The following is an 18,622-nucleotide window of genomic DNA, read 5'->3' on the forward strand; positions in this document are numbered from 1 at the left end:
TGTCCAACATCCGTCTCCTGCTACACCATCAGTCCCATGAACACAGGGACCTTGACCACCTTATTCATGTGCCTCGCATACAGTAGGCGCTGAGTAATTACTTGGTAGACAGTTGGGTAATCGATGTACCAATGAGAATTTGAAAGATAAATCGAGAAAAACTGTTGAACACCAACCTCCAAACAGCAACTCCCCTCCCACCATCCCAACTGCACATCCAGAAGCAGGACTCAAAGCCATGTCTGTTCCATTTATTCCTCATACAAATATTTTACAGTTTTATTTTTTAAATCATTTACACATATTCATACAAAGAAAAATAAACTTTAGGATGGAACCCTGGGACCACGGTAGTCTTAAAAAAAAATCTCTCTGACCATTAACTACTGAAGACAAGGCAAGAGGCTTCACGGCCACTTCAGTCATTTCTGGGCTTGGTGCATCTCCCCAGCAGAATCCAAGCTGCTCACTCACTTTCCCTCAGCCTTCACCTTGTGGAGGTGATATGGGGGAAGGGGGTTTTTCGACCCTCCCCCCTACAAACATTTCAAGGACAGCAAAGGCTCAAGGTAACACTGAGCCCTCTCTTTGTCAGGAACTTGGCAACACTGCAATTTCTGAACCAACTTTCCAGAAGAGCTAGTTCAATGCCTACTCGCAGGTCTTTCTAAGAGGAGGGGGATGGCTGCACTCAGGACATTCCTCGTCCCACCTGCTCTGTCCTCCCTCCACAGGCCCCCAAGCCAGAGCCCCTGACCTGAGCCCATGTGGTCCCTTCGAGGCTCATTCCACAATGAGGCTTCCTCTCCCCACACCCAAACACTCTGTAGCAACGTAACCCCGGCAGCCCCTGAGGACCCCTACGGTAATGATGCCCTTTACTGCGTGCAGCGTTATCCAGGGACTCTAAGCTACAGCCAGGGGAGGTCCAAGAACAACAGAACTACGAGCACCCCAACAACCCAGCTCTGCGGAGCCAAACCAACATTTAAATCACACAGGCCAACTCCTGACACATCCCACCCTAGATACAGTCATCACAGAGGTGCTTGATAGAACCTGTCACACACCACTGCGCGAGGAGGCTGTACTATTATCAAGTCCCGGTAAAAGGAGAAAGGTGAGGAGTAGGACAGACGCTACAGATGTGGTAGACCCAATCAGAAATGGCCGCAGATGACAACCTGTATCTTTGGGTCCTTCCCAAAAAGCAGCACCAAGAAAGGGCGTGATGAGCAGAGAGATCTGGAGCTGCATGGACCGCCCTTGAATTATCAAGGGACTCCGACAACACAGCTCATTTTCCTACAATTATGCAGGAACTAGAACCCAGACTACCCACCCCTACACCGAGGCAGCTCCTGAGAGGCAGTACTGCTTGTGGCCATCAGCCCACCCCCTTGGTAGGCCCATTTGGGGAGAGGGGATCACATCCAGAGCAGGCACCGCTCCAGGCAAACACTCGCAGGGCAGCCCATCCCACTGTCACTGGGGCAGGCCGAACATCGCTAGGAGGGTGGACAGATCCCGGGCGTCAGCCGCCCCGTAGGCGTTGCTCTGGCCTAACATGGACAAGGCTAAGCGCAGGGTGCTCCAGATGTTCTCCGACATGGCACCCCCTTCGCCCCGAGGGCCCCGGCTTTTCCTCTGCATGTTCAGGGCCTCCAAAAAGTGTTCCACAGCCTCACTGCAAGGGAGAAGAATGAGAGCTGGTGAGCAGAACGCCAGTGGAAGGAGGTAGGTCAGCTGGCATGCGGAGAAAGCAAGCTGGAGCTCGTAGTCAAATAAGAGGATCAGAGAATGAGGAGCCAGGGCCAAAGGCAGGGAGAAGGAGTTCATTCATTCATTCATTCATTCATTCCTCAGTAGATACTCTCACCGGTGGGCCCCAAGGTTGATGCAGCTGATGCCCAGGTTGTAGCGGGACCGTATATAGCCAGGCTGGAGCTCGAGGGCCCGACGGTATGCAGCTACTGCTTCTTCACTCTGGTTTCCATTGGCCAGGGTGGCCCCTAGCTTATTCCACAGCAAATAGTCCTAAGACAGGGATGGACAAGGGTTAGAAACATGAGCCAGGTTCAGATCAAACTCTGCCCGATCTCCCCCTGGCTCCCCACTCTGTTTCTCTAATGTATGTTACGATTCCATTCCTGTCTCCATAGGTCACTGTGTGGCCACGACGTAACCACTCACCCCCCGCAGACTCCCCTAAGTCCAGATGACCCTAGACTCCTGCTCTTCCTTTCCCAATTCTCCCAAGGCAACCAGTACATGGAACAATGGAATGAAATATCCCATGACTCCAAAGGTCCCAACAAACGATTCCTCCATAAGGTACAGAGTCCTGTCCTATCTCCCTTCCTCCCCTGAGGCTCACATTGGGACGAACGCTGAGGGCGGCTGTGAAACAGTCCACTGCCTTGTCGTACTCCCCACTCAGGTTGAAGAGGACTCCCAAGCCACACTGCACATCAGGGTCAATGGATGTAGGGTCCAGGCGCACAGCTGCCAGGAAGAGCTCTTTCACTTCGAGAAACAGGGAGCTGGACAAGGAAGAAAACAAAATGCAGAAAAGCAGGTGGGTGGATACGTCTATATTCCTACCCCCCCCCCAAATAACCCTCTCACTAACCCATCATACCCCCGAGATGCACCCATCTATCCTTCCAGTCCTGAGTCTTCCATCCCACTCTTAGACCCTGAGCCTCCATCTATCCAAAATTCCACAAGCCAGGTCCTCCTTCTACTCGGGCTGCCACTCGTCATCCCAGGAGGTCCCCACACTCACTCGGACAACAGGGAGCCCAGGATGCGCTTGCTGGGGCCCAGGCCCGCCCTGCTGGCCCCTTCTTCCCCGGCTGCCACCAGGTGGGCATAGGCCGGTGTGTAGCGCAGCCAGTCTCGCAGGGTCTCACAGGCCTGCCGCTGCAGGGACTCGTTGGTGAAGCTTACGGCCAGCGCCATCAGTGCCGCCCGGTTGTCTGGCTTTAGCTCTAGGCACCTGTTTGGACAGAGACGGACAGCGCTGGTCTCTGCAGCTGACACTGCACCTATCAGCAGCCTGGGAGCCGAGCCAAGCTTCAGAACGCAGAGTTACCTGCCAACGCCCTCAGCTGAGGTGTAGAGGAATCCTCTACGGGTGGGTTATTAATAAAGTTACATTCCTGAGAAAGGGAACATTTCAGCAGCCAAGGAACCAGCCAGGGTCCCACAAATAAAACCAAAAGCTGAGGAATGAATGGAGCCAGTTATCTGCAGACTCACCCCAAACCTTAGAGTTTCATCGTGAGAAAACACTCGTGTTAGTAGCCAGAAAGAAGAGTAGGATCTGTCATTCTAAAGGTTATTTGTAGAGCCCTGGGACCACCTTGCCCCCCCTACCCTTTCAGTGTACTCACTTCCGCAGCGCGCTGATGGCTGAGAGTTCTTGCTCATTCTCTGCCTGGGTGGTCCCCAGGTACTGCCAAGCCTAGAGAGAAGTTGCCAGATTTCATCACCCCGGTATCCACCTTCCCACCACTGCTTCGTCTGCTCGCCCCACCCACCATCTCACTCTCAGAACCCGACCCCAGGCTGTCGCCCAGGCCCTAATCCATCGGCACAAGCCTTAGGGCCCTCCCTCAAAACTGGAGGGAGCGTCTCTCATCTGAAGTCAGAAGAACAAGCTGCTCACTTCCATGTGCTTGGGGTCTTGCTGCACAGCCGCCTCGAAGAGCAGGACGGCGTTGGGCAGGTCCCCCTCCTCGAGTCGCCGCAGCCCTTCCTCAAAAGGCTGGGGGTGGTCACGCAGGGGGTTCTCCTCCTCAAAGTGGTACCCCTACAAGGAAGGGAAGCCAAGTGAGACCCCATCTCGGAGGGAGCTATCACAGAGCGGCAGGAATGGGAGCTGACAACCAAGACTGAGGTGGAAAAGAAGCTGAAGGCCTCCAGAAAGGTATCCGGATAAATGCTGGCAAATTTTCCATGGCATAAAGGAGATCACCTACGACCACAGCAAAGAAGTTCCGTGTCATGCCCACAGCAGCCGGAAAGCCAGGCAAACTCTGACCCACGCTGGGATTAAGTTCATTTTAGGAAGTTTTTACCAGCCGGTGTTTCCACATCCTTGATCTCTCATTACTGGACAGAGCACATTTCTTAACAGGATCTGCTTACAGTAATGAGATAAGTTCTCTTTAGCTATTCAAGGAGCATTTCTTGTTATCCTGCAATAGTGTGATAATCTATAAAGGAGATGCAATTTGGAGTCAGAGGCCCTGCTATTCAAATGCAACTCTTACCCAGCTCACAGAGTCCTGTGCACACTGACTGGACAGCACGTGTTCAAGCACTTTGAAAATTTTAACTTATTCCCCAATTTCATTCTTAAAAGTTATTAATATTAATCTGTATCTGATAGTAAATGAAAGCTAGATTCCAAAATCCTGAGGGCAGAAAACGCTTCAGAAAGACCGGTCCTCTTCTAGCTGAGGCTTTCTCGTTTGAGGGAAGTTACGATGCTCTGTGCAGAGTTCTGTCCCCAGGTCTTCCACGTAGGCAGAGAGGTGTTAAGATAAAATGGGTCCCTAGTAAGCGTGTGACTTGGGACAAGGGAATAAAATGCTCCTTTTTGGAGAGTAGTGGTTACCATCACAAAACAATACCCCAGAATGAAAACAAGATGCTAAATACAGGGCAGGGCCCTTTCTAAATGTAGTTAAGGACAAATCAGAAGGAAACTGTACGAAATAAAGACATGAGTGAGGCCCTTCTCCACTATCATTGTGAAACTGCTCAAGGACCAGAAACGCTTAAATCTTGGCAGCAAAGTTCTAAACCATTATAAGTAATCTGCAAATTATTTGTAACAAATAAAAATTAAATAACTACAATGGAGACTTAAGAAGCGAGACATACAGGAGGTGGATTTGGGATACATGTATAAAAAGTATATTCACGTTGAGAATAGGTAATGTTCCTGGGGCACCTCCGTGCAACAGGAAAACTCAGACGACAGAAAAGGACCCTAGAACAAGGATCAGCAAGGGGCAGAGGATAAATATTTTGTCACAACTACTCATCTCCACCAGAGCAGTGAGAAAGGAGCCACAGATGATATGTAAACAAGCATGGCTGTGTTCCAATAAAACTCTATTTATGGACACTGAAGTTTGAGTTTTATCAATATATAATTTTCACATTTCACAAATTGTTACTTTTCATTTTTTTTAAACCATTTAAAAATGTTAAAACCATTCTCAGCTCACGGGCCATTAAAAAAAAAAGAAGGTGAAAGGATAGATTTCCCATGGGCCACAGTTTGCCAGCCCCACCTAGACTATTAGAGTTCCACAAGATAAAGCCTTTTGCATTCACCCTCAACTACTGCCCATCCTCAATCCATGTTTTAAGCCACCCCGTAGGAAACAGATCATTGTCACCTATAACACAATTTCCTAATGAAAGTAATTCCTGCCTCTCAGAGCTACTGAGAGCATCAAATGAGAATATCTGCCACAGCCTTACCGAAAAGCTTAAAATACTGTGCGTGAATAGGTATTATCCTCAGGAGACAATGCAACAAATCAATTCCATCATGTTGCAACCACAGGGTTCTCTAAGTATGCTCTTGTCTGTGTTATCTATCCTCCTTGAGATTTTATCAATTGCTGATCAGAGAGGAATTTTTCAAAAGTAGAATATTTGTATAGATGAAAGAAAAAAAGAAAAAAAAAGAGTCCTCTGGAGGAACCTTTAACAACCCACAGGATGCAGGATAAGCTTGGGATCACTGTTGCATCTTAAAAAGTCTAATCCAAGCCATTCATTAGGTCTGATCCATCGTCTGGTCTGCTCAAAATTTCATAGGATCAAACTGCAAAAATAGGATCACTACTAAGTAGAGTGTGTCCCATCACAGAAATTTCTCCTTCACGCTAACAGTATACAGTATATCTGCTCCAGCTGTAGGTGTAGCCTTGAAAATTTAAGGATCATGAATAAAAAATACGACATTCAGATACCCATGAATTTACCTGATAGAGTCAGATCAACATTTGAAAAAAAAAAAAAAAACAAGTACTATTGACATATAATTTATTAACAGTTTAACAAAAGGCAGACAAAATCTGGAACATTAATGCAAATGTTTCTAATCCTAATTTTGCAATATCCCAAGGTATCAATGATATCAAAATAGGGTTCAAAGATCTAAAAACATAATTATGTTTTTAAGTTTTGAATTAAAGAATTTATTCCAACTATCATGTCATAAATACAGAAGTAAAAAATGCTAAGAGGAGGTGCTGCTCATATGATATTAGAGCTATGCCTATATTTATCAAAACCAGGAAATGTTTTTTTAATTTATTTTATTTTTATTTATTTTTTGGCTGTGTTGCATCTTCATTGCTGTGCACGGGCTTTCTCTATTTGTAGTGAGCGGGGCTACTCTTCATTGCAGTGCACGGGCTTCTCATTGCGGTGGCTTCTCTTTTCGCGGAGCACGGGCTCCAGGTGCATGGGCTTCACTAGTTGTGGCACGTGGGCCCTAGAGCATGCAGGCTTCAGTAGTTGTGGCACACAGGTCAGTAGTTATGGCTCACAGGCTCTAGAGTGCAGGCTCAGTAGTTGTGGTGCACGGGCATAGTTGCTCCGTGGCATGTGGGATCTTCCCGGACCAGGGATCGAACCCGTGTCCCCTGCATTGGCAGGCACAGTCTTAACCACTGTGCCACCAGGGAAGTCCCAGGAAATTTCTGTCTAAACTTTATATCTTGCCATTTATAAGTCGACAGGGCCTGTGCAACTTATCAAGTGTCTATTACAAATTAATAAAAGTATTATCTCCAGGTATTTCCTTCAGTTCTTCCTCATCACAAGTCTACAGAAGAAACTCTTACTATGGAAAAACCAGAGGATGGGGTCCCAAAAGGTAAGCTCCCTTTTCTATTATATCACAGAACAACTCTCAGAAAGTCAGGCTGGGATAATAAACAAAATCATCTTTTTCCTAGTACTAAGATTTTCATTGGCTTTTAAATACTAGCCTTTTCTAAGTTACCTTGAACTCTGTTCTTCTCTATCTTCGCAAGATCTACCTCCAGAATCCTGGCCCTCTAGTTCTAGCCCCAACCAGGTCTGAGCTGAGAAAAAGACACCACCGATCACCTCCCCAGTTCCTGTTTTGCCTTTTTCAAAACCAAGCAATTCTCTCCCTCCCCAATCACGCTTCAACTCACAGCTCAATTATCACCCACATGTCCGAATGCCCCACAACCCACAAGCAGATTTTTTTCACAGTGATACCCCGATATAACATATGCTTCTAAGGCAACAGTATATACTACATGCAAAATTCAATCATTCTTCACCACCAACTTCTGGGAAATCTTCCTAGCATTTGAATTATTTAATATAATTCTTTGAAAATACCCTAAATTGGGGGCAAGTGGTTAGTACCTACAGGAAGAGATCAGAATTTAAAATAAACTTGTGAGTTAAAAGAGTAAATAGATACTAAGGTGGAGGGCAGAGAGATAGCCTACCACCCACCACTCTCTACCAAAGGAGCTGTCAATCTTCTTAAAATGTTTTCAACCAACCTCCAAAGCAGGGCTCCTTCCTCTGCGCTCCTATTGCATCGTGTGCAAACCTCTACTCTAGGTATTCTGTCGCTTATTGTTGTTATTTGACAAGGGTGGTCTATTATCATTAACTTTTATGTCCCAAGAATAAAGCGTACTCTCAATAACTGGAGGAGGGCAGGGGCAAGGGAATAATTCAGGCTGCCTTTCACGGAAAGGGGCTCAAGAAAATAATTACTTAAAAGTGGGTACCCTTCAGATGCAGGATTAAAGGAGAGACAATAAAATAAGGAAATCCTGCAGTCTGAAAAGCTAGTTCTTACCTTATCGTAGGAAGCAGACGTGAGGTCGTCATAGTCAGAAAGCCAGGGGTGGGCCTCGGCATCCCGTTTGGCCATCTCCTCCAACTCCGCCTGCAACTTGTCCCAGAAATCGACCTCAGACTGTAAGGAAGGCAAGGCAGATAGAAACAGAAGATTCATCATGAGCACCCCGCCCCCCCGTAGTTCCACTAAGATGGAGTTCCTATGGCAGCAGTTGTTTCATTTCCATGTGTTTCACATCACCTGAAGGGCTTTTCTTCATGCAGCTTCCTGCATCCTACCCCCAGATTCTGACCCAGTAGTCTGTGATGCCCAGGAATTTGCACTTCTGATAGGCAACCACCCCATCCCAAGCGATTCTGACAAAGAGCATCCAAGAGCACTATGAAATACAATGTCCACCCGTCTCTGACGTTAGGACGCCCACTCTCTCCGAAGAAGTGTTTTCTCTTGGACTGGTTACACCTGTACTAACTGCTCTCACCTCTATAGCTGACTTGGCTCGTTCAAACTCCATATCAAAAGCAGATGTGTTTACCGGTCTTGTGAACTGGTCAACCCAGGCCTCTGAGGTACCCTGTGACAAAGAAGGACGGTCATACCACCACCACCAACTTTCTACCCACTACATGTCAACTAAATACCCATTAGACACCACCAGCCTGGGCACTTCTGAGAAGAACATTCTCAGAATCTCTTTCCCACCCACTCAGGACCTGGATGCTACCAAACAAGCTGGCAATAAGATCCCTTCCCCATCTGGGACCACTGAACACTGAACCCACGGCCGGGGGCACCAGCCGGCTCTGAGGTAGGACTGGGCGGTGACAGTGTCCTACCTGCTGCTGAATAAACTCTGCTGCCCACTGCTCTGCCTGAGCTCGGCCCGACCCTGCGCCGGACTCCAGGGACACCTGCCCCTCGCCAATCTGCCGCACGAATTTCAGGAACTGGGGCACAGAGACACACACAGGCCACTTGGGAGAGGACTTCCGGGTGTGCCCTCTCAACCACGCCCAGAGAAGCCTGCACTCACCCCTCCCCCTGACCATCTCTAGCTACAGACAAGATAGGCTAAAGACCCTGGAAAAAGCAGAGAGCAAAAAGAAAGGGATTTCTGGCTCGAGAGATCTGAGAAGGCACAGAAGAGACAAAGGGTCAGTAGGCAAGGAAAGGAGGGCAAGGATACTGGAAGAGGAGGCAGGGTCGGAAGTCTCTGTTCTCCAGACAGGAAGGAGTGGACCTCGGAGCTCATCTCTTTCGCCTTAAACTAAACTGGGGTAAGAGAAGCAGGACTCCTGACTTCTCAGACCAGCTCTGCTGGGCAAAGCAGCAGCGGGACGTGGCTCACCTCAGAGTTAGCCAACTTTGGGTCATCCACCTTGGCCACAAAGTCGCTGGCTGCGTGCTGCAGGTCCTCCTCAGGCTGGTACTCATCATACCTGGGACAGGTGAGGACTCGCTCATTTTACACACATTTTTTAGTCTGCCACATCCTTCCCCACTCCCAGCCCATGGCAATTACAGTTCTCATCGGGGAACAGAGAGGGTGACACTCCTGCTCTCTCTGGTTGAGGACCTACTAATTTCAATTTACATTAAAGAAGGACATTTGGGCCGGAGTGGCAAAGCACTAGCTACATGCTTTCACCTCTCTTTCCCAAACGCGGCTTTCCAGAGAGAAGGAATAGACAGTTGCAGGCTCCAAATTAAAAGGGGAACAGGGTGCATAAGATCAAGTTACAAACTTTTGGTAGGATAGTTAGGATTCTCGACTCGATTATATTTGAGACATAAATGAATCGGGGTAATAATACAAGCGGAAACCTTAGAGCAGAAAATGAAGGGACTGCAACTTGGTTTAAGAATGTGGATAGAGGAGCTTGGTGGAGGGGAGCAGGAAACCTGTCCAGCCCTCCTTTCACAGGGGGCCACCCAAAGAGAAGTGGCTGGACTCACCAGCGAGCAGTGGCAGCTGTCTCCTCGGGTTCTCCCAGCCACAGCTTCTCCTCTGACTGCTCCAGATATTCCTCAGCCCAGCGGACCGGGGACACAGACAAAGGGTCTGCAAGGAGCAGAGAGGTGGGGAAATCAGCGAGGGATCAGGAAAGGGAGAATATTAACTCAGAGACCACCGGTCAAAAGAAAATACTACTAAATTTTCAACATCCAACCTGCTCCCAAGGGGCCTAGGGCAGGAGTTTACTGAACTGGGGACAGGAGACCAAATAAGGAGGCTCAGGAGAGAAGTAGGGACCAAACCCTTTTGTTTGAAGTGCAAGAGCCCTCACTAAGAAATAGCGGGCACTGGGCCTCCGCCTTCCTCAAAGGTGCTGCAGGGACCCGGCAGGGAACCAGGGGAGAACACAGGAGCTCCCATTCTTCAACCAAACCTTGGTCTGTCCTCCATCTACAGAGTTCACACCCTCCCAACAAAAGGAGCCTCATAATTGGGAGACTGGGATCCACATATACACACTATTGATACTATGTGTAAAATAGATAACTAATGAGAACCTACTGTATAGCACAGGGAACTCTACTCAGTGCTCTGTGGTGACCTAAATGGGAAGGAAATCCAAAAAAGAGGGGGTATACGTATATGTACTGCTGATTCACTTTGCTGTACAGTAGAAACTAACACAATATTGTAAAGCAACTCGACTCCAATAAAAATTTAAAAAAAAAAAAAAAAGGAACCTCATAGTTCATCCTAATATACCTACCAAGAGAATCTGAGAAGCAGAATGCTGGGCTAGAACTAAAGATACATGGGTCCGCTCTTCCCACTGGATTTTCTTTCATTTTTTGAGATGTAACATACAAACATGAAGGTACGTAAAGTGTACCAGACTTAGGTGTGCTGCTTCATTAATTTCTACCCGTGAACACACTCAAGCCACCACCACCCGGATCACGACATGGACCGTCTACAGTTCCCTCACAGGCTCCCGCAGGCCCGCACCCCCCGGGATAAACATTATTCTGAATTCTGTCACTTCTGACTGCTTTTGAGAGCTATGTTTTTAAGTCTAATTCCAGAAATCATCTTAGCAACTCTCATGGAAAAGGGTACTGCTGCAACATCAGAATAAACATATCAAATGAGGGTGCTGAACTTTCCTCAACCTCCAGGACTTCGCTCTTTACTATTCTAGGGCCAGGAAAACAAAAAAGTAATGACACAGATTAGTTAAAGGATTTAAAGGGGCCCTGAAGAGTGAGTGCCCGGAGAGAAGGGTGGGCCGGCGTGTTCCTTCCTTCTACTCTGCACCCATATCCTTACAAAGGGTCATCCTGTCTCTGTCCCTAATTTGAAGACCTGCTACTGCTTTTAACACCAAGAAGGCAGGTTTACCTCCTCGGGATTCATATGCAACAGAACTTTCTATTCCATTTAACTGAGACTCTGCCTGAATAATTTCAACAAACTAATCTCAACATCTGAGAAAATAATGTCAAAATCTGAAAAAGAAAGAAAAAAAAAGATCAAGACTCACAGATTTCACCTAAGCATAAATAATAAGTGATTTATTACTAATAAAATAAAAGATACGTTGACAATTTTTTTGATCACAGACTTGGTCTCTTAATTTCGAGAACTCCTAACATTTATATCAAGATTTCCCTCACTAGCTTTTACAAGCAACATTTCTCTTTCCTTTGCCCCAGCTAGACTGTTAGCTCAAGTCTGCAGACCTAATAAGGAAATGCTTAATACTCCGTCCCGTTCTGCTGAAAAATACCCAGTCCCCCCTCCTCACTCTCCGGTCACTCCCTCTCAACTAGAGTGTTTCACAAAAGCATATTCTGGCCAAAAGTACTCCACAAATTGCAGAGAACACCATTTCTGTGAAATGCTCCTCTAAAGGACAAGCAGCAACAGAAAAAGTACAAAGCACCTGGACTTTAAAACAGACGAGAGGTAGTTTAGAAAAAAGAATCCCAGAGATAAGTCATCCTCAAATAGCTGTAATTTGGTATTTAGCCATATTGGCCACAAGACTCAGGATTTTCTGGCATTGGGAACCTGCTCCAACAAAGAAGTCAAAATAAAATAACCAAAAGAATACTACCTGGCCTTCAAAATAGTTTTTGAGAAATTCTTACAGAAAATCAGATTCATCAGGATACCTGTGAGATGGAAGCAACTAAGTCCTGCTGAGTGGGAGGGACTATCCTAGGTCACAGAGATCACAGAGTGACAACCAACAGCCTAGATACCAAACCTCTGATTCAGAGTGTTCACCTGGCCTAGGTTCTCACTGTGTGTTCATTTCATCTAGGCACATCTACCCCAAGCTCAACAGGCAAAAACTCAGAACTTCCCACCTTCACCCATGGAAGTTTCCACATCCACTAAGTAACATAGTGATCAAGAATGCAGGTTCTAGGGTCAGGCTACCTGCACTCACATCCCAACTCCACCACTTATTCACTGTGAGTCTCCAGACAAGTTATCAACCCTCTAAGTTTCCAATTCCTTATCTATGAAGTAGATATAATAATAGCTACCTCACAGGGATCCTTGTGAAGACCAGATGAGATAATGCCTATGCAAAGCACAGAGTAACAAATATTAGCTATTATTATCATTACTGTCTGCTCAAGGCAAATCCATACAAAAGTGGAAAACATCACAATGAGCTTATTATTCCTTGTATTCCATAGCCTCTTCCTCTGCCATCCAGGGGAGAGCTACTGCCAATCATCATCTGCTACTGCTGGCCAGTCCTCTTCCTATGAAAGTACAGGTTTATCTCTCATAGTTGTCATATGAACCTCACACACCATTTTAGCTGAGGCTGTCTAAACTCAAAACCCCTTAAAGATGCGTTTCTTCTCTAGAGCTGAGCAATCACAAGATGGACAATTATTTGGCGCAGAAGATTGGGGTGAGAGGGAGGAGTGGAATTCCATCAAGAAATATTTCAGACTAAAAAATGAGCTTTAGGGCTTCCCTGGTGGCGCGGTGGTTGAGAGTCCGCCTGCCGATGCAGGGGACGCGCGTTCGTGCCCCGGTCCGGGAGGACCCCACATGCCGCGGAGCGGCTGGGCCCATGAGCCATGGCCGCTGAGCCTGCGCGTCCGGAGCCTGTGCTCCACAACGGGAGAGGCCACAACAGTGAGAGGCCCGCGTGCCACAAAAAAAAAAAAAAAAAAAAAAAAAAAAAATGAGCTTTATGTGGTAATGGAATAATTTTATATCTTGATTGCAGTAATGGTTATGCAAATCTATATATGTGATAAAACTATAAACATACAAATATAGGCATGTAAAACTGGTGAAATCTAATAAGATCTGTGGATTGTACCAGTGGCAATTTTCTGTTGATATTGTACGTAACTAACAAATGCAAAATGTCACCACCGGCGAAAACAGAGGGAAAGACACACAGAACCTTTCTGTACATTTTTTTGCGACTTCCAGTGAAACTATACTTCCAAATACAACATTCTAACAAGGAAAAAACTAAGCTTCAAGGTTCCTTTTAAACTAGATTCTAGAATCCTAACAATGGGGAGTTAAAAATAATAAAGATTTAAAGAATATAACCTTCTCTCAACTTGCAGTCTACTTATCCACAAAGAAATAGGTAACCTGTACCACTACTGTAATAATATCAGCCATAAATGTTATGAGGCTAGTATCCATGGGTTCCACATCCACAGATTCAACCAACTGTGGATGGAAAATATTCAGAGGGAGAGGGGCAGGGGAATCCCAGAAAGTTCCAAAAAGCAAAACTTTGAATTTATCCCATGCTGGCGACTATTTACAAAGCATTTACATTGTATTAGATATTATAATAATCTAGAGATTTAAAGCATACGGGAGGGTAGGTTATATGCAAATACTATGCAATTTTATATTATTTTATATAAATTTTATATAAAGGACTTGAGCAATTTTATATATAAAATTGCAATTTTATATAAAGGACTTGAGCATCCAGGATTTTGGTAACCACAGGGGTCCTGGAACCAATCCCCTGCAGATACCAAGGGATAACTACTAGAAAATCAATCCCCGTTAGCTCTTTCTCCCAGATCTCAATTCTCTCATTCAATAAATTCTGAAGGGCCACTACATACAAAGCAATATACTACTGCAATAGGACATTTATATGATGGCAGATCCCACATAGCTCAATATCCCTTTCCAGCTTTCCACATCCCTGCCTCTGTGAAGCAGGCACAGTTCCAAAAATATGTACAAAACAGAGGAAGAGATCCCCCAAAGACAATTTAACAGGTAAGACAGGTCCAACATGTTTTTCTAAAGTAGTTTTTCATTTACAGGTTAAGGAAGATTTCAATGGCTCCAAGTATTCAACTAACTTTAACAAAAATCTCATCAATCTCAATGCTTATAGTAGTGATGATTTTTTCCTGAATTATCAAAAATGACTGATGCCCATACATTATAACAGAAGTCTCTCTGCAATAAGAAACAGCACTTAAATCTAAGGTTTGTACAAAAAGCTGACTTTCAGTCTGGTGGCGGGTCTTTATTACAGCTCAGATTTTCCAATTGGGGCAATTCCACACAGAAGATTCTCAATGATAGTGTAATGATTCGAAGTATGGAGCCTGGAGTCAGACAGACATGAGTTTGCATATAATCTCTGTTACTGAATGATTTCAGACAAAGTATTAACCCTTCCAAATCTCAGTTTCCTTGTCTATAAAATGCGGGAGGAATACCTACCTTGTATTTCTGTGAAGCTCAACTGGCTCTGAGAATATAAAGTGCATAAAAACCAAGAACACCCATTGTTCTTCCTTAAACTCCAACTTAAAGGAGGGAAAGGGAGTCATGATAAAAGAGACCAACAGCTTTTATTAAAGGTGAGTTTTAGTTGTTAAGATTTGGGGGGTTTTCTCTTGTGTGTGGAGGAAGCCCTGTCTTTAGGAGAATAAAAATGATTGGGGGCAGGGGGTACCAATTAGGTCCCATCAATCATGTCATGAAAATTCAGAAACTGTGATGATGTGAGCACCCTGTGAGGAAAGAATCTTTGCAACTTTCTCCCTTTATCTCTTTTGTGATTCTTGATTTCTTACACTGGAAACAGGCTAACAGTGCTCTCTTTGAGGGCAATCAGGAAGAGCAAAGAGGAAGAGAATGCCCTTGCCCAGGCCCGTAATCAGAAAGGCTTCGGGGAGAAGAATCAGTCCCCCAGGATGCAGTGAGCACAGACAACTCAAAGAGGGAAAATTAGGCTGGGACCCTGAAGAGCTTAAGTTGCAGGCCTAGCAGTATGCATAATGGGTAAGCCCACAGACTCTGGAATCATTCAAACCCAGAGTCAAATCCCATCTCCACCACTTACAAAGCAGTGACTCCTTGGGCAAATTATTTAACCTCTCAGCCTCAGTTTTCTTATCTATATACTAGGAATAATAACTACCTCAAGGGTTCTCAGGGAGATTAAATGGACAATGCATTTAAAGCACTAAAACAAAGCCTAGAACATGGTTAAGTAAACATTAGCTCTTGTTATTAATTTTTATTATTATCATCAAGACCATATACTTCAGGCCTTTGAACTCCACAATTCCACTTTCCAAGGCTCTAACCCTGTTCAAGATGACTTAATGCCAGAATCCCAAGGGATGTGTTAAACATTTCTCTCTTCCTGGGCAACACTGCCATCCATCCAATCTGCGGATCCTCTCCACCAAACTACAGTACTAAAGTTCCAGATAACAAAGAAGAAAACCTAACTCCTCGTGTTCTCTCTCTCCTCAAAATCTCTTATCCAGTTCAAACTCACGCCTCTGTTTAATATGTTTCAATTCCCTGTTACCACCTAAGAGAAATCAGGTTCAGTGCCCTATAGGAAAGAGTCAAGAGTCCAGAAATGTCATAAGCAGCTGAAATCACTCTATATCCTAAAATGAATGAGGGTCACAGTGTAGAACTTTGCATCACAGGCACCATTGTAGATCTTCCCATAAGAAGCCTCACCTGTAACTTCAGAGATGAACTCTTGGGACCAGTCAGTCTCATTGTAATCCTGAGTTACATCCACAGCATCTCCAGCTGCAAGGAACTCCTGGGCCCAGTTCTCCGACAAGGCCAAGTCTGCCACACCAGGGGCTTAAGAGAGAGACAGAGAGAGAACTAAGGAAAATACCTATCATTCTATCATGCCTAAGGAACCCTGAGTGCACATGAAAACACTCTGTTCCTTTTGTCTCCTTCTGCATCTCAGTTCCTCAATACCAGCAGTATCTAAACACGGAATCCCCTTGTCCCTACCTGCACAGAAAATGGTGACTCCCGCCCCCCCACAACCAGAACCTGACTCTGGACCCACCTCTCTGGGGTGCCTGGCGGAAGTTTGACTGTTCAATCTCCTGCATCTCTGCCAGGAGGTCATCCATCTTGAAGGTCTGAGGGGCACGGGATACAAGTGGTGCATCCTGGTCCTGGAGGAATTCGGCCACCAACTGTCGGAAGAGAGATGGTGAAATGAACCCAGCAAGAGACAGGGGCCCAATGGATGAGGGATACTAACATCAAACACAAGGAAAGGGAAACACAGAAACTATAGATTTGGAAACACTCGAAGAATACTTAAATCAAACACAAGCAGGAGAGCTGAGGCAAATCTCATTTGATCAGGGAAGTCCACAGACTGAAGTATGGATGAGCCAAGTTTAAAGTAAAAATACAATGGGCGAACGAAAAATGCAACAGAAAAGACTGGCATATTTACCTCATCTTCAGAGGCTACCCCCAAAGGCTTAGAGACCTAAGACAAAAGAAAGGGAGACAATATGGTACAGTGGTGAAGACCACAGCCACAAAACTCAGTTAACCCTGGGTTAAAATTCTAGCTCTTCTATTCAAAAGGCAAGTCACAAAACTTCTCAAAGCCTCAGTTTCCTCATCTATAAAATGGTTGCCTTCGTCTATATAAAGACATTCAATGTTTAATATAGTAAACACCCATTGCGTGGCAACTATTATCATTTCCAACACAACAGAGACAGCAGGTATCCCAAAGTGTGCATCTGGACCCTCCATCCCAGCTCACAGCTCGGGCTTTCCGCCTGAAGAACACTCACCGCCTCCGAGGCTGGGGTTGCTGGGGGCCAGGGGCCAGGCCTCAACCCCTCCTGACGAAAGGCCTTGTCCTGGGTGAAGTGCCCGGCCAGCTTCATGAGCGGGTTGGCACCCCCGCATTCCGCCTCCACCAGCTCCCGCATCGCCATGGTGACCGCCGGCTCTCTGATGGGCAGAGGTTTGGAACTGAGGTCCCGGAGCCAAACCCTTCCCCAACCCACAACTCAGCCTGGACCTGGGAGAGGCGGTTTTGGGCCGCTGGCCACTCTCCACCCCTGCGCCTTCTGCTGCGGCCCCCACCTCTGCCAGGAGTCGGGGGGCCGCTGCCCTCCTGCCGCCCCCCTCAAAGGCCACCGCTCTCCGCCTGGGCCTCTCCAGCGGCCTCCACGACGGCGGTCTCAGGCGGCGGGACAGGCGGCAGCCGCCCCCCACAAACGGACCTGAACCCCAGAGGAGCGGGAGGACAATTCCGCAACTGAGCTGTACGGGAGCATTGGCCGGGCAAGGGAGAGCGGACACGCCGCGGGACCGTTAAGCCCAGTCCCCTACACCCGCAGTCACCGGGCGAGCACTGGTGGGGGCCATTCCCTCTCTGTAAGTCACCTAAGCCCCTCCCCCTGCTCGGCCGGTCCCGGCCCACCCATCCGGCGCTCAGAGCACCCAGTCTCCCCCACCCGGGTCGCTGCTCAAGCTCCGCCCCCCGCGACCCGCGAGGACACCGCAAGGGCTGCTGGAAGACCAGGAAGGTGTCCTCGCGCCCCCTCGGGGCCCGGCACTCACCACCGCGCGCGAAGCCACACGACCCGCGGGGGTACCTGGTGCGGACTGGAGCGGGAGGGGAGAAAAGGGGTTGGGGAGCCAGGGGCGGGGCTCGGGCTTAAAGGGGCCGTGACCGCCGCGCGACAGTCGCGGCCCTGCGGAAGCTGTTTGGGGGGGCGGGGCCTTAAGTCTGCGACGCAGCGTGGCGGGAGGAGCCGTGGGTCTTAAAGGAGAAGTCTTGGAGCCTCGACTCTGGGAGCACTCGAAAGGATCACGGACGCTAGGACTTGTTTGATGGAAAGCTCAAAGAAGAATGGAGCTAGGAGGGGCTTCCTGGCCTTTGGGGGAAAGCCGAGCACGCAGATCCTGGGCTCAGATCATTCTGCCTCTTCCCGGGGGCGTATTGTGACCCAAGGGGATTCCCTCCCTTTCTGGGCCTCGGTTTTAGAGAAAGGCCCTAATGCGGGAGTGGTGGGGGTCAAATCCGGGGTCTTCCCCAGCCTTCTAGGCCTGCCCCCTTCCAAACTGCCCCTAGCAGGGCAGTGTCACAGTCTCCATGGTGACAGAGGCCTGCCCCCAATCCCTCTGCCACATCTGCGTATTGAGGGAAATAGCACTGGATGACGACAAATTCCGGTGACTAAAGTAGGGTCCAACGCATCCTGAGACCTCAAGCCGATAACCTACTGGGAAGGTGCACCGTGAGTCACTCCTCTCCCCTCCTTCCTCCCTCACCGCTGGTCAAGGTCACCGTGGTGGCCTTATTCCCCCTGCCCCAGACAGGGAATGCACAAATATGATGCAAGAAGTGATCTTTAATCACGAAATAAGCCTCAGGCCCCACCATCTGCCACAGAATTGGCTCTGGTGTCAAACCTCAAGGACACTGGGAAACA

General features: G+C 47.3%; 1 protein-coding gene across 6 annotated transcripts; it reads right to left on the reverse strand.

The window, feature by feature from the left end:
- Positions 1-236: 236 nt before the first annotated feature.
- On the reverse strand, positions 237-17,886 carry PEX5 (peroxisomal biogenesis factor 5). 6 transcript variants are annotated; one of them, XM_082635104.1, is made up of 16 exons: positions 17,748-17,886; positions 16,970-17,132; positions 16,618-16,653; positions 16,216-16,348; positions 15,864-15,995; positions 9,848-9,953; positions 9,240-9,330; positions 8,728-8,838; positions 8,373-8,465; positions 7,889-8,008; positions 3,674-3,817; positions 3,399-3,469; positions 2,789-3,001; positions 2,378-2,543; positions 1,880-2,037; positions 237-1,687 (listed from the first exon to the last, which is right to left on the reverse strand). In XM_082635104.1, the coding sequence occupies exons 2-16, from the start codon at positions 17,114-17,116 to the stop codon at positions 1,486-1,488; spliced, it is 1,923 nt and encodes a 640-aa protein (XP_082491230.1). In that variant the 5' UTR covers positions 17,117-17,132; positions 17,748-17,886; the 3' UTR covers positions 237-1,485. The 6 variants fall into 6 exon arrangements, with proteins under 6 accessions (XP_082491230.1, XP_082491235.1, XP_082491231.1 ...); XM_082635109.1 differs by lacking the exon at positions 17,748-17,886 and adding an exon at positions 17,408-17,583; XM_082635105.1 differs by lacking the exon at positions 17,748-17,886 and adding an exon at positions 17,268-17,401.
- Positions 17,887-18,622: the final 736 nt, after the last annotated feature.

Source organism: Mesoplodon mirus, assembly GCF_964341445.2.
Source record: "Mesoplodon mirus genome assembly, chromosome: 11".
In the NCBI taxonomy this organism is placed as follows: Eukaryota; Metazoa; Chordata; class Mammalia; order Artiodactyla; family Ziphiidae; genus Mesoplodon; species Mesoplodon mirus.

What these genes read in the sequence shown, in the direction of transcription:
- PEX5 (XM_082635104.1), bottom strand. Translation starts at nt 17,116, where the DNA reads ATGGCGATGCGGGAGCTGGTGGAGGCGGAATGCGGGGGTGCCAACCCG. An exon ending in CAACCCCAGCCTCGGAGGCG is followed by an intron (nt 16,654 to 16,969) that starts GTGAGTGTTCTT and finishes CTTTTGTCTTAG; the next exon opens with GTCTCTAAGCCTTTGGGGGT. An exon ending in CAGAGTTTATTCAGCAGCAG is followed by an intron (nt 8,466 to 8,727) that starts GTAGGACACTGT and finishes TCTTTGTCACAG; the next exon opens with GGTACCTCAGAGGCCTGGGT.